Consider the following 13,390-nt stretch of genomic DNA (forward strand, 5'->3'; position numbering starts at 1 on the left):
TACAGCAATCGATGCATACAATCATTTTTAATTATTATTCAACATAGGTCTAACAAGAACATATATCAAGCCATCCGAAGCCACCACTCACACCTACAAAACTTGATAATGTGGAGTGCTCTCACTCCCCATATCTAAAATCGGTGTTGTCGCCGATCCATCCAAGGGCCAGTTCTTTTGGGCGATTCTACCAGAATCGCCCCCCTCCCCAGCTTCTCCCAGAATCACCACTCCATATGTTTTTTACAATCCTAGCTAATTAGACCTTAACTAGATAGGATTGTAAAAAAAATATGGAGTGACGATTCTGGAAGAAGCTAGGGAGGGGGGCGATTCTGGAATAATCGCCGAAAAGAACTGGCCCCAAATAACATATTGGAACCCACAGCCGGTGTAGCAGACCTAAAGCGTACACCACATGATCACGTTTTAGACGCCGTCATCATCATCGAACCGCTGACCCATCTTGGGAGAAAGATCTGCATCATCCTTGCCAGTCCGTTCATCCGTCGACGCCACCACGGCGCCACCGCCCCGCGCTCGTCCGTCCAGACGCGGTGTCGTGCGTAGCACCTGCCGACCAAGCATGACACAACATAGCACCTATCAGCCACGCATGACTTGACATCTCCATCGAAAGCTCCGTGCAAGACGAAGCTGCTCTACCTCCTGCCTCTGTCTTCCAGCTCTGCTCCACAAACGATGCTCCCAAGAGAGAAAACGACACTGCAGTACCGCCATCATCCGATCTGGAAGACCAGATCCTAGGGTTTCCCCCGGAGCAGCACGAGTGGGTCGATAGTAGTAACACGACGATGCCTTCATCAAGGTAACGACACAGAACGCCGCCATCACCTCGGTTTTCACCGGCAACTATGTCTTCCCGACTCGCAACCGGAACTAGATGGCGGATCTCGAGATTTGACCATCCAGCCTCGGGCCGACCACCCTGACGGAGGAGATGGCCACCACCGCCAGCGGCACCGGCCAGATCAGATCAGACCGGAGGCACCGTCGACCAGTCAACCATGGCCACATCCCCTCCTGATCCGCCCTCCCCATGAAGCCACTGGAGCAGCGCCGAACCGCCGGGAAAGACGAAGACCGAAGGGCGATCTCGCGCCGCCGGTCCCTCTAGACCACGGGGCTGCAGCCTAGATCCCCGTCGTCCCCATTACCGGCGGCGCCCAGGCTTAGCCGGCGCACGTCTCTGGGGATGACAAGGTGGAGGAGAGGGGGAGGGGGCGACGGCCGGGGCGCTGGGGTTGGCCCCCTGATCGCGCTGGAGGGAGCGATACGAGGGAACCCTGGACTTGTGCTGCCGCTGTATAATTGAAGACAAGGGCTTGGAGGGCACTAGGAGGTTATGGACCTATTGTTGTTGCTGACATGTGTTGCGTTTCTGCTGAAGATTGAGCGGCGAAGAAAAGCAGATGAGAAGAGTGCGGCGTTTCTGCTCCCGAGCTTATCTGCAACCCCCCCCCCCCCCCCTCCCAACCCGATGAAAAAAATCAAAAAATTACTAAAAGAATTAAAATAAAAATTCCAATTTTTTGTGTGTGGTAGATAAGTTTATGCGTGAGGTGCGCTCCAAGTTTCAACTCATTTGGACATCTGAGCAACTCTCAGCAAAAAGACAAAATCAGGGTCTGTAAAAAAGTTTATTGTTCACATACTGTTCTGACCCGTTTTTTTCTTGCTGAGAGCTGCTCAAATGTCAAAATAAGTTGAAATTTGGAGCGAACCTCACACATAAAATTGTCTATCACACACAAAAAAGGTTTTCTTTGGATTTTTTAGTATTTGTTTTGAATATTTTTTCTGGCCGGGTGCAGATGAGCCTAGGCATCGACTTGGGTTTTCGATGAGAATATGTCATTGATTGATGTGTGTTGCTGCTGTGTGCTACCGTCTGGGTAATATTGGGGCACTTTTGGACCAGGTTTATTCATAGAGGAGAGATGGAGAGACATTGAGTGAAATTTGTTTGCTTTATTGTGTGTTGCTCTGCGTTGTGTGGTGTTGCCATTGCTTTGTTTGCTCATCCTGAAGTGAGATATTGAGAGATACTGGCATACTGCTACTGTCAATGATTGTTTTTATTGTCGCTAGCCAATGCAGATTGTTGTGGAGGAAAATCAATAATTTTTTCAAACTTTTGCAAAGCAATGTCGGATTGAATAATTTGAATTGGAGTCAACAAGTCTACCATCTCAAAGATGGGACTGAAGAACCTACCACTCATGTGGGAGGAAGCTCGAAGAGGCAGATAAATTTCAGCAAACTTGAAGACAGAACTTCGATGGATGCATATATAGAGATAACTCACGATCCAGTCATAGGAGTCGATTAATCTCATGGTTGTCACTAGAAAAGAGTCCATGATTTCTTTCATGCCAACAAGAAATAAGATTTCAACTAAAAAACAAGAAAACAGATTCACATCAATCTCACAGTTCTCTTCAGATCGTTAAGTTGTTATTTGAGAACAAGTGAACAGATTTTCTGGAAGATAGACGTCCCAGTGAAGAGCGGCGCAGCAAAGCGCGCTCACATTACTAGTTCATGCTATACCTGAAAGTATTACCGGCCTTAAAAAGACTACTTACTGCAACAAGATTAAGAAGCTCCCAGCAGGCCAGCACTTATGGCTGACAACTGATCTTGGAGATAATTAATCTTGGCTATATCCTCGAGTCCAACTAGCGTAATTCACTGATACAAAGGAGATTTTCTCTACAACTCAAGGTGATGCACTAGATCTTGGAGATGGAAAAAGGCATTTGTAATTCATCCATGTAAAAGAATTATGAAGATTTAAGATGTAAGCAAATCACCACTAGACTGCCTCCATTAATTCATCAGGAAAAGAAAGGCATGCCTCCATTAAAATAGACTGAACCTTTAGGCAAAATCTGTGCACTCGTAACAGTTGTGTGCAAGACACAATGGCAGTAGTAGCTTAGGAAACTCACTCGTATTTGAGGCTTGAATCGTGTTGTTGCCTCCTGTGCCTATGGATGCATGGGTGTAAAGTTTATAACATTGCCCTGCACTTCGATCTTGCGCTTTTCAACGTAGGATCCTCATCTGCTTCATCAGCTTGCGGTGATGAGGCAGCATATGTCCAGTTACGATGCTGCCCTCGCAAGACAACGCCAACATCTCCCCAGTAATCAGCATTGCTGGCGTACCACTCCACCGTCTTCCTCAGTCCCTCCTCCCACGTTGTGCGCTCCGACCACCCCAGCCTCCTCATCTTCTCACCGTCCACAAAGTACCTTTGGTCATTGAACGGCCTGTCCTCCACGAACTTGATGGCCTTCTCAGGGTCCACCCCAAGAATCTCACATATGTCCCTGGCCACATCCACCACTCCCCTCTCCTTAGCCGCGGCGATGTTATACACATGCCCAACCTCTCCTCTGTGAAGAACAACATCAAAGGCTTCTGCGACATCCTCACAGTACAAGTAGCTCCTGGCATTCGAGCCATTCCCATAAACCGGGAGTGGCAGGCCTCTCATTGCCAGGAGAGCAAATTTGGGGATGAGCTTCTCGGGGAACTGGTTTGGCCCATACACATTGTTACCTCGTGTGGTGATCACCGGAAGATTATAGGACCTTGCGTAGGCCATCACCAGCATCTCTGCCCCGGCTTTCGTAGCCGAATACGGGTTCGTCGGAAGCAGCCGAGATTCCTCATGGTTACCAACAACAGCATTGACATCAGTTTCTCCGTAGACTTCATCGGTGCTGACATGAATGAACCTTCTGATCTTAACCTGCTTGCATGCCTCGAGGAGGATGTGGGTACCGTACACATTGTTTTTGGTGAACTCAAAGGAACAGCTGAAGGAGTTGTCGACGTGAGTCTGGGCAGCAAAGTGCATGACGGTATCGATCGACTCGGTGACCAGGAGGTGGTTCACCAAGTCGGCACTGGCGATGTCGCCCCTGACAAACTTGAAATTCGGGGATCCACGAGAAGGGTCGAGGTTTCTAAGGCTGGAGCAATAGTCGACCCTGTCGAGAATGAAGATGTTGTAGCGCGGGTAATTCCTGACCAGACGGTTTGCCACGTGGGACGCGATGAAACCCGCGGCACCGGTTATGAGGATGTTCTTGGGCTCATAGGTTGCCATCTGGAGTGGCTTGATATACCTACAAAATCAAATAATTAGTGCTTGTTACATAGTACTCGCATGTACGATGATGCAGAATGACTGAATTATTGCCACAACCACAAGCGTGTGAGACCAAGGCTGTTAACTGCTTAACGGGGGGAACAAGAGACATTTGTGGAGCTAATAATTGAATAAATTAAGTAGCTCAACCTATTTCCTACCATCAAACACCCTTTGCAAACACAGACATTAGTATTAAATTGCAATTCTATTTCAAATTAAAATTCGCGAGTAAACTCATTTCTATTTCAAGTTGGTCTCACTTGTTTGAAAATGCAGGTCTGGGCCCCAATCTTCCATGAGTAGTGATTCACCAGAAGTCGTATGGCGCCCAGAACTGTTATGACCCGGCGGCTTAGTGGGCGGCCGCTACGGCGTGGGGATTTGCTTGGGTCCTCTCCACTGGAGCACCTCCATTACCAATCTGTTGTTGCAGTGGCAGCTACCAACATCCGGCGTTCTATACTAGGAGTATTTGCCATTGATTTTGACTCGCGCGCCACTGCATACGTCATGTTCGACGGAATGCCCGTGGGGCTCTTGCGCTCGGTGAGAGCGAAATGAAGCCGGAGGCATCGAGCTCTACAGCAGGAGCGGCGGCTAGGGACGGACAGGACAAGCGCGTCGACACGACGGCAGAGCCCGGAGCTTGAAGAGGGCCAAAAGCTGGCCATGCCGCTGATGTCGACCGGCGAAGTTGCCGGCGCGCGGCAGAGCAATAATAGGATTCGGACCTGTACAAATCAGTTTACTCTAACGACAGCGACATGATACAGCACGCAAACAGAGTCTCCGGTGACGTCAAAGTCAAACCCAGTGCAATATCCTCAGATCTAGCACAAACAAAATGGAGGATGGAAGGGAACGGGGACGGGGGCTCACCGAGGAGATTGACGGCGGCGGCGGCGGCGCGGAGACGAACTCAACCAATCCTGGTGCTGGTGGTGGTAGGGTAGGTAAGGAAGCTGAGGTGGTGGTGCACGTGCTTTATTTGTGGTTGCTGATTTTCTTCAAAAATAAATATGGACTGCATACGGACTGACATGAGTGAGCAAACACGCTAAATAATCTAATTTTTATATTAAAAAAATCTAGAACATTTTATAATTCTGAACGGAGGGAGTATGTTAGCGTTGGTGACGCGTCCGCCCCCTCCTAATGGGCTCTGCCGTGGAAAATTGGAGGTGGAGCGAGCTTCGCGATGCACCAGAGGTGATCTAGGCGGAGAAAGAACGAGAGATGAGGCTATGGGCGCTCGACATGCTCGAGCTTGGCCTGGAGACATGGTGGTGGCCAATTCGAGTGGGTAGCTCAACAACTGAATTGAAGGTCGAGACAAACATGTTCGATGTCCTATGCCGCAACAATGTCGGGTGACTAGAACGTTAAAATTGCAAGTACCGACCATGCCATATAACACTTGGTCATAGCCTCGTGCTACTAAGTGCTTGATGAAGTTTTCACACTCCATTCTACCGACCATCAGCAAGAAACAAAGGGGAGGGAAAAAGGAAATGGATGATCTCACTTTATGGAGGGAATGAGCTTGATGAGGTTTTGGATGCCTTGCACTTCTCCCCTTGCCCTAACGGATGGCTAGGTGAATGTTTTGGGGTAAAACTTGTGCACCAAGTACTAGGTAAAAGGGGCTCTTGTCAGGGTGCCAACATTCCAGGCCTAATTCTCTTGAACATCCCCTACCACTCCGGTGAACGGCGACTTCCTCCTCCACTTTCCTTGACGGAAGATCCAACTGATGGGGATCGTAGCAGAAATTTAAAATTTTCTACGCATTACCAAGATCAATCTATGGAGTAATCTAGTAACGAGGGGAAGGAGAGTGCATCTACATACCCTTGTAGATCGCTAAGCGGAAGCGTTCAAGTGAACAGGGTTGATGGAGTCGTACTCGTCGTGATCCAAATCACCGATGATCCTAGTGCCGAACGGACGGCACCTCCGCGTTCAACACACGTACGGTTGGGAGACGTCTCCTTCTTCTTGATCCAGCAAGGTGAGAGGAGAAGTTGAGGGAAAACTCCGACAACACAACGGCGTGGTGGTGATGGAGCTCGTGGTTCTCCGGCAGGGCTTCGCCAAGCACTACGGAGGAGGATGAGGTGTTGGAGGAGGAAGAGGGCTGTGCCAGGGGAAGGGTGCGGCTGCCCTCTCTCTCCCTCACTATATATAGGCGGAAGGGAGGAGGGGGAGGCGCCCTAGGGTTCCCTAGGGGAGGGGCGGCGGCCACAGGGGAAACCCTAGATGGGTTTGGGCGCCCCCACCCCCTAGGAAACTTGCCCCCCAAGCCGGGAGGGGCGGCTGCCCTAGGGGTGGCGCCCCCACCTCTCCTGGTTACGTGAGATGGGGTGAGAGGGGCGCTCAGCCCCTTAGTAGGCTGATGTGCCCTCTCCCCTTGGCCCATAAGGCCCCCCGACGCTTGCCGGGGCCTCCGAAACCCTTTTCGGACATGCTGGTCATCACCTGGTACCCCCGGAACAATTCCGGACTCCAATGCCCTTCGTCCAATATACCGATCTTCACCTCTGGACCATTCCAGAGCTCCTCGTCATGTTCGGGATCTCATCCGGGACTCCTAACAACCTTCGGTAACCACATACTATTTCCCATAACAACTCTAGCGTCACCGAACCTTAAGTGTGTAGACCCTACGGGTTCGGGAACCATGCAGACATGACCGAGACAACTCTCCGGCCAATAACCAACAGCGGGATCTGGATACCCATGTTGGCTCCCACATGTTCCACAATGATCTCATCGGATGAACCACGATGTCGAGGATTCAATCAATCCCGTATACAATTCCCTTTGTCCAGCGGTATTGTACTTGCCCGAGATTCGATCGTCGGTATCCGATACCTTGTTCAATCTTGTTACCGGCAAGTCTCTTTACTCGTTCCGTAACACATCATCCCATGATCAACTCCTTGGTCACATTGTGCACATTATGATGATGTCCTACGGAGTGGGCCCAGAGATACCTCTCCGTTTACACGGAGTGACAAATCCCAGTCTCGATTCGTGCCAACCCAACAGACACTTTCGGAGATACCTGTAGTGTACCTTTATAGCCACCCAGTTACGTTGAGAAGTTTGGCACACCCAAAGCACTCCTACGGTATCCGGGAGTTGCACAATCTCATGGTCTAAGGAAATGATACTTGACATTAGAAAAGCTTTAGCAAACGAACTACACGATCTTGTGCTAGGCTTAGGATTGGGTGTTGTCCATCACATCATTCTCCTAATGATGTGATCCCGTTATCAACGACAATGTCCATGGTCAGGAAACCGTAACCATCTTATTGATCAACGAGCTAGTCAACTAGAGGCTTACTAGGGACATGGTGTTGTCTATGTATCCACACATGTATCTGAGTTTCCTATCAATACAATTCTAGCATGGATAATAAACGATTATCATGAACAATGAAATATAATATAATAATAACTAATTTATTATTGCCTCTAGGGCATATTTCCAACAGTCTCCCACTTGCACTAGAGTCAATAATCTAGTTCACATCGCCATGTGATTAACACTCACAGATCACATCGCCATGTGACCAACATCCAAAGAGTTTACTAGACTCAATAATCTAGTTCACATCGCTATGTGATAAACACTCAAAGAGTTCTGGGTTTGATCATGTTGTGCTTGTGAGAGAGGTTGTAGTCAACGGGTCTTGCCATATTCAGATCCCTATGTATTTCGCAAAACTTTATATCGTAGATGCTGCTACCACGTTCCACTTGGAGCTATTCCAAATTGTTGCTCCACTATACGTATCCGGTATCTCTACTCAGAGCTATCCGGACAGGTGTTAAGCTTGCATCGACATAACTCTTTACGCCGAACTCTTTATCACCTCCATAACCGAGAAACATTTCCTTATTCCTTTAAGGATAATTTTGACTGCTATCTGGTGATCCAGTCCTAGATCACCTTTGTACCCTCTTGCCAGACATGTGGCAAGGCACACATCAGGTGCGGTACTCAGCATGGCATACCGTATTGAGCCTATGACAAGAGCATAGGGGATGACCTTCGTCCTTCCTCTTTCTTCTGCCGTGGTCAAGCTTTGAGTCTTACTCAACTTCACACCTTACAACTCAGGTAAGAACCCCTTCTTTGACTGATCTATTTTGAACTCCTTCAAAAACATGTCAAGGTGTGCGTTCTTTGAAAGTATCATCAGGCGTCTTGATCTATCTCTATAGATCTTGATGCCCAATTTTTAAGCAGCTTTATCCAGGTCTTCCTTTGAAAAACACTCTTCAAACAACCGTTTATGCTTTCCAGAAATTCTACATTATTTCGAATCAGCAATATGTCATCCACATATACTTATCAGAAATGTTGTAGTGCTCCCACTCACTTTCTTGTAAATACAAGTTTCTAGCAAACATTGTATAAACCTAAAAGCTTTGATCACTCCATCAAAACATATATTCCGATTCCGAGATGCTTGCTCTAGTCCATAGAAGGATTGCTGGAGCCAGCATACCTTTTAGCATCCTTAGGATCTTCAAAACCTTTTATTGTATCACATACAACTTTTCTTATGAAAACTGGTAAGAAAACTTGTTTTGATATCCATCTGTAAGATTTCATAATCGAAAAATACAGCTAATGCTAACATGATTCCGGCGGACTTAAGCATCGCTACGGGTGAGAAATTCTCATCGTAGTAAACTCCTTGAACTTGTGAAAAGACTCTTTCCCACAAGTCGAGCTTCATAGACGGTAACATTAGCGCCCACATCCGTCTTCTTCTTAAAGACCCATTTATCTCAATGGCTTGCCGATCATCAGGCAAGTCCACCAAAGTCCATACTTTGTTCTGATATATGGATCCTATCTCAGATTTCATGGCTTCTAACCATTTGTCGGAATACGGGCCCACCATCGCTTCTCCATAGCTCGTAGGTTCATTGTTGTCTAACAACATGATATCTAAGACAGGATTACCGTACCACTTAGGAGTAGTACATATCCTTGTCGACCTACGAGGTTCGATAGCAACTTGATCCGAAGCTTCATGATCACTATCATTAACTTCCTATTCAACAGACGTAGGTGCCACAGAAAACATCTTTCTGTGTTGCGTCACTCTCTGGTTGAAGTAAAGGTTCGACAACCTCATCAAGTTCTATCTTCCTCCTACTCAATTCTTTCGAGAGAAACTCCTTCTCGAGAAAGGACCCGTTCTTAGCGACAAACAATTTGCCCTCGGATCTGAGATAGAAGGTATACCCAACTATCACCCTTGGGTATCCTATGAAGATGTGTTTGTCTGCTTTGGGTTCGAGCTTCTCCGGCTGAAGCCTTAAGCATCGCAGCCCCAAACATTAAGAAACGACAACTTTGGTTTCTTGCCAAACCATATTCTTACGACGTCGTCTCAACGGACTTAGATGGTGTCCTATCTAAAGTGAATGCAGCTGTCTCTAACGCATAACCTCAAAATGAAAACGATAGATCGATAAGAGACATCATAGATCGCACCATATCTCATAAGGTTTGTTTATGACATCCAGACACACCATTACCCTGTGGTGTTCCAGGTGGCTTCAACTGTGAAACAATTCCACAATGTCTTAAGTGTTTGCCAAACTCATAACTCAGAAATTCTCATTGATCAGATCGTAGGAATTTGATCTTCTTGTTATGATGATTCTTAACTTCACTCTGAAATCGCTTGAACTTTTCAAACGTTTCAGACTTGTGCGTCATTAAGTAAATGTACCTATATCTACTCAAATCGTCAGTGAAGATGAGAAAATAGCGATATCCACCGCACGCTTCAATTCTCATTGGATCACACACATCTGCATGTATGATTTCCAACAAGTCACTTGCCCGTTTCATTGTACCTAAAAACGGGGTCTTAGTCATCCTGCCCATGAGGCATGGCTCGCATGTGTCAAGCGATTCAAAATCAAGTGACTCCAAACATCCATCGATATGGAGTTTCTTCATGCATCTTACGCCAATATGACCTAAGCGGCAGTGCCACAAGAAAGTGGTACTATCATTATTAACTCTACATCTTTTGGCGTGAACATGTGTATCACCATGACCGAGATTCAATGAACCATTCACATAGGGTGCATGACCATGAAAGGTATCATTCATGTAAACAGAATAACCATTATTCTCTAACTTAAATGAATGACCATATTGCAATGAACATGATCTAATCATATTGATGCTCAACGTAGACACCTGATAACATTTATCTAGGTTCAATACTAATCCCGAAGGCGGATGGAGCGTGCGATGGTGATCTCATCAACTTTGGAAACACTTCCAACACACATCGTCACCTCGCCCTCAGCCAGTCTCCGTTTAGTCCGTAGCTTTTGTGTCAAGTCACCAATAATAGTAACTGAACCGGTATCCAATACCCAGGTGCTACCAGGAGTACTAGTGAGGTACACATTAATAACACGTATAAATTTTGTTGAAGTTGCCAGCCTTCTTATCTACCATGCATTTGGGGTAATTCTGCTACCGGTGACCGTTCCCTTTACAATAGAAGCACTTAGTCTCGGGTTTGGGTTCAACCTTGGGTTCCTTCACTGGAGCGGCAACTGGTTTGCCATCCATGAAGTTTCCCTTCTAGCCCTTGCCCTTCTTGAAACCAGTGGTCTTGTTAAACCATCAACACTTGATGCTCCTTGATTTCTACCTTTTGCGGTCTTAAGCACCATCCCTTGCATGTCATAGTTCATCACGAAGATCTAGTAGCTTAGTGATAGTGGCTAGAGAACTCTATCAATCACTATCTTATCCAGAAGTTTAACTCCCACTTGATTTAAGTGATTGTAGAACCCAGACATTCTGAGCACATGCTCACTAGCTGAGCTATTCTCCTCCATCTTGTTGGCAAAAGAACTTGTCAGAGGTCTCATACCTCTCAACACGGGCATGAGCCTGAAATCCCAATTTCAGCTCTTGGAACATCTCATATGTTCTATGGCGTTCAAAACATCATTGGAATCCCGATTCTAAGCCGTAAAGTATGGTGCACTAAACTATCAAGTAGTCATCAGGATGTGTCTGTCAGGTGTTCACAACATCCACGGACGACGTTGTAGGGGTTTGCACATCGAGTGGTGCATCAAAGACGTAAGCCTTCTGTGTAGTAGTGAGGACACTCCTCGGACTACGGACCTAGTCCGCATCATTGCTTACAATATCTTTCAACTTAATCTTTCTCTAGGAACATATTGAAACAGGGAGCTACAACGTGAGCTATTTATCTACAACATATTTGCAAAGACAATTTAGACTATGTTCATGATAATTGAGTTCATCTAATCAAATTATTTAATGAACTCCCACTCAGATAGACATCCCTCTAGTCATCTAAGTGAAACATGATCCGAATCGACTAGGCCGTGTCCGATCATCACGTGAGACGGACTAGTCATCAACGGTGAGCATCTCATGTTGATCGTATCTTCTATATGACTCATGTTCGACCTTTCGGTCTTCCGTGTTCCGAGGCCATGTCTGTACATGCTAGGCTCGTCAAGTCAACCTAAGTGTTTCGCATGTGTCCCGAGGCCATGTCTGTACATGCTAGGCTCGTCAACACCCGTTATATTCGAACGTTAGAATCTATCACACCCGATCGTCACGTGGTGCTTCGAAACAACGAACCTTCGCAACGGTGCACAGTTAGGGGGAACACCTTTCTTGAAATTTTAGTGAGGGATCATCTTATTTAAGCTACTGTCGTTCTAAGCAAATAAGATGTAGAACATGATAAACATCACATGCAATCAAATAGTGACATGATATGGCCAATATCATTTTGCTCCTTTTGATCTCCATCTTCGGGGCTCCATGATCATCGTTTTCACCGGCATGACACCATGATCTCCATCATCATGATCTCTATCATCGTGTCTTCTTGAAGTTGTCTCGTCATCTATTACTTCCACTACTATGGCTAACGCTTTAGCAATAAAGTAAAGTAATTACATGACGTTTATGTTGACACGCAGGTCATAAATAAATTAAGACAACTCCTATGGCTCCTGCCGGTTGTCATACTCATCGACATGCAAGTCGTGATTCCTATTACAAGAACATGATCAATCTCATACATCACATATATCATTCATCACATCCTTTTGGCCATATCACATCACAAGGCATATGCTGTAAAAACAAGTTAGACGTCCTCTAATTGTTGTTGCAAGTTTTTTCGTGGCTGCTATAGGTTTCTAGCAAGAACGTTTCTTACCTACGCGAAAACCACAACGTGATATGCCAATTTCTATTTACCCTTCATAAGGACCCTTTTCATCGAATCCGATCCGACTAAAGTGGGAGAGACAGACACCCGCTAGCCACCTTATGCAACTAGTGCATGTCAGTCGGTGGAACCAGTCTCACGTAAGAGTACGTGTAAGGTCGGTCCGGGCCGCTTCATCCCACGATGCCGTCGAATCAAGATAAGACTAGTAACGGAAAGTAAATTGACAAAATCGACGCCCACAACTGCTTTGTGTTCTACTCGTGCATAGAAACTACGCATAGACCTAGCTCATGATGCCACTGATGGGGATCGTAGTAGAAATTTAAAATTTTCTACGCATCACCAAGATCAATCTATGGAGTAATCTAGCAACGAGGGGAAGGAGAGTGCATCTACATACCCTTGTAGATCGCAAAGCGGAAGCATTCAAGTGAACGGGGTTGATGGAGTCGTACTCGTCGTGATCCAAATCATCGATGATCCTAGCGCCGAACGGACGGCACCTCCGCGTTCAGCACACGTACGGTTGGGAGACGTCTCCTCCTTCTTGATCCAGCAAGGTGAGAGGAGAAGTTGAGGGAAAACTCCGACAGCACGACGACGTGGTGGTGATGGAGCTCGTGGTTCTCCGACAGGGCTTCGCCAAGCACTACGGAGGAGGATGAGGTGTTGGAGGAGGAAGAGGGCTGCGCCAGGGGAAGGGTGCGGCTGCCCTCTTTCTCTCCCTCACTATATATAGGCGGAAGGGAGGAGGGGGAGGCTCCCTAGGGTTCCCTAGGGGAGGGGCGACGGCCACAGGGGAAACCCTAGATGGGTTTGGGCGCCCCCACCCCCTAGGAAACTTGCCCCGCAAACCGGGAGGGGCGGCTGCCCTAGGGGTGGCGCCCCCACCTCTCCTGGTTAAGTGAGA

General features: G+C 47.0%; 1 protein-coding gene across 1 annotated transcript; it reads right to left on the reverse strand.

Moving 5' to 3' along the window:
• Nucleotides 1-2,825: 2,825 nt before the first annotated feature.
• Nucleotides 2,826-5,215, reverse strand: LOC125523017 (trifunctional UDP-glucose 4,6-dehydratase/UDP-4-keto-6-deoxy-D-glucose 3,5-epimerase/UDP-4-keto-L-rhamnose-reductase RHM1). Its single transcript, XM_048688052.2, has 2 exons — nucleotides 5,069-5,215; nucleotides 2,826-4,163 (listed from the first exon to the last, which is right to left on the reverse strand). Exon 2 carries the CDS (start codon nucleotides 4,142-4,144, stop codon nucleotides 3,038-3,040), a length of 1,107 nt encoding a protein of 368 aa, XP_048544009.2. The 5' UTR covers nucleotides 4,145-4,163; nucleotides 5,069-5,215; the 3' UTR covers nucleotides 2,826-3,037.
• Nucleotides 5,216-13,390: the final 8,175 nt, after the last annotated feature.

The sequence above is a fragment of the Triticum urartu genome, chromosome 1A, assembly GCF_056163025.1.
Source record: "Triticum urartu cultivar PI428250 chromosome 1A, HENAU_Tu73, whole genome shotgun sequence".
In the NCBI taxonomy this organism is placed as follows: domain Eukaryota; kingdom Viridiplantae; phylum Streptophyta; class Magnoliopsida; order Poales; family Poaceae; genus Triticum; species Triticum urartu.

Coding starts and splice junctions, on each gene's coding strand:
- LOC125523017 (XM_048688052.2), bottom strand. CDS start 4,144: ATGGCAACCTATGAGCCCAAGAACATCCTCATAACCGGTGCCGCGGGT.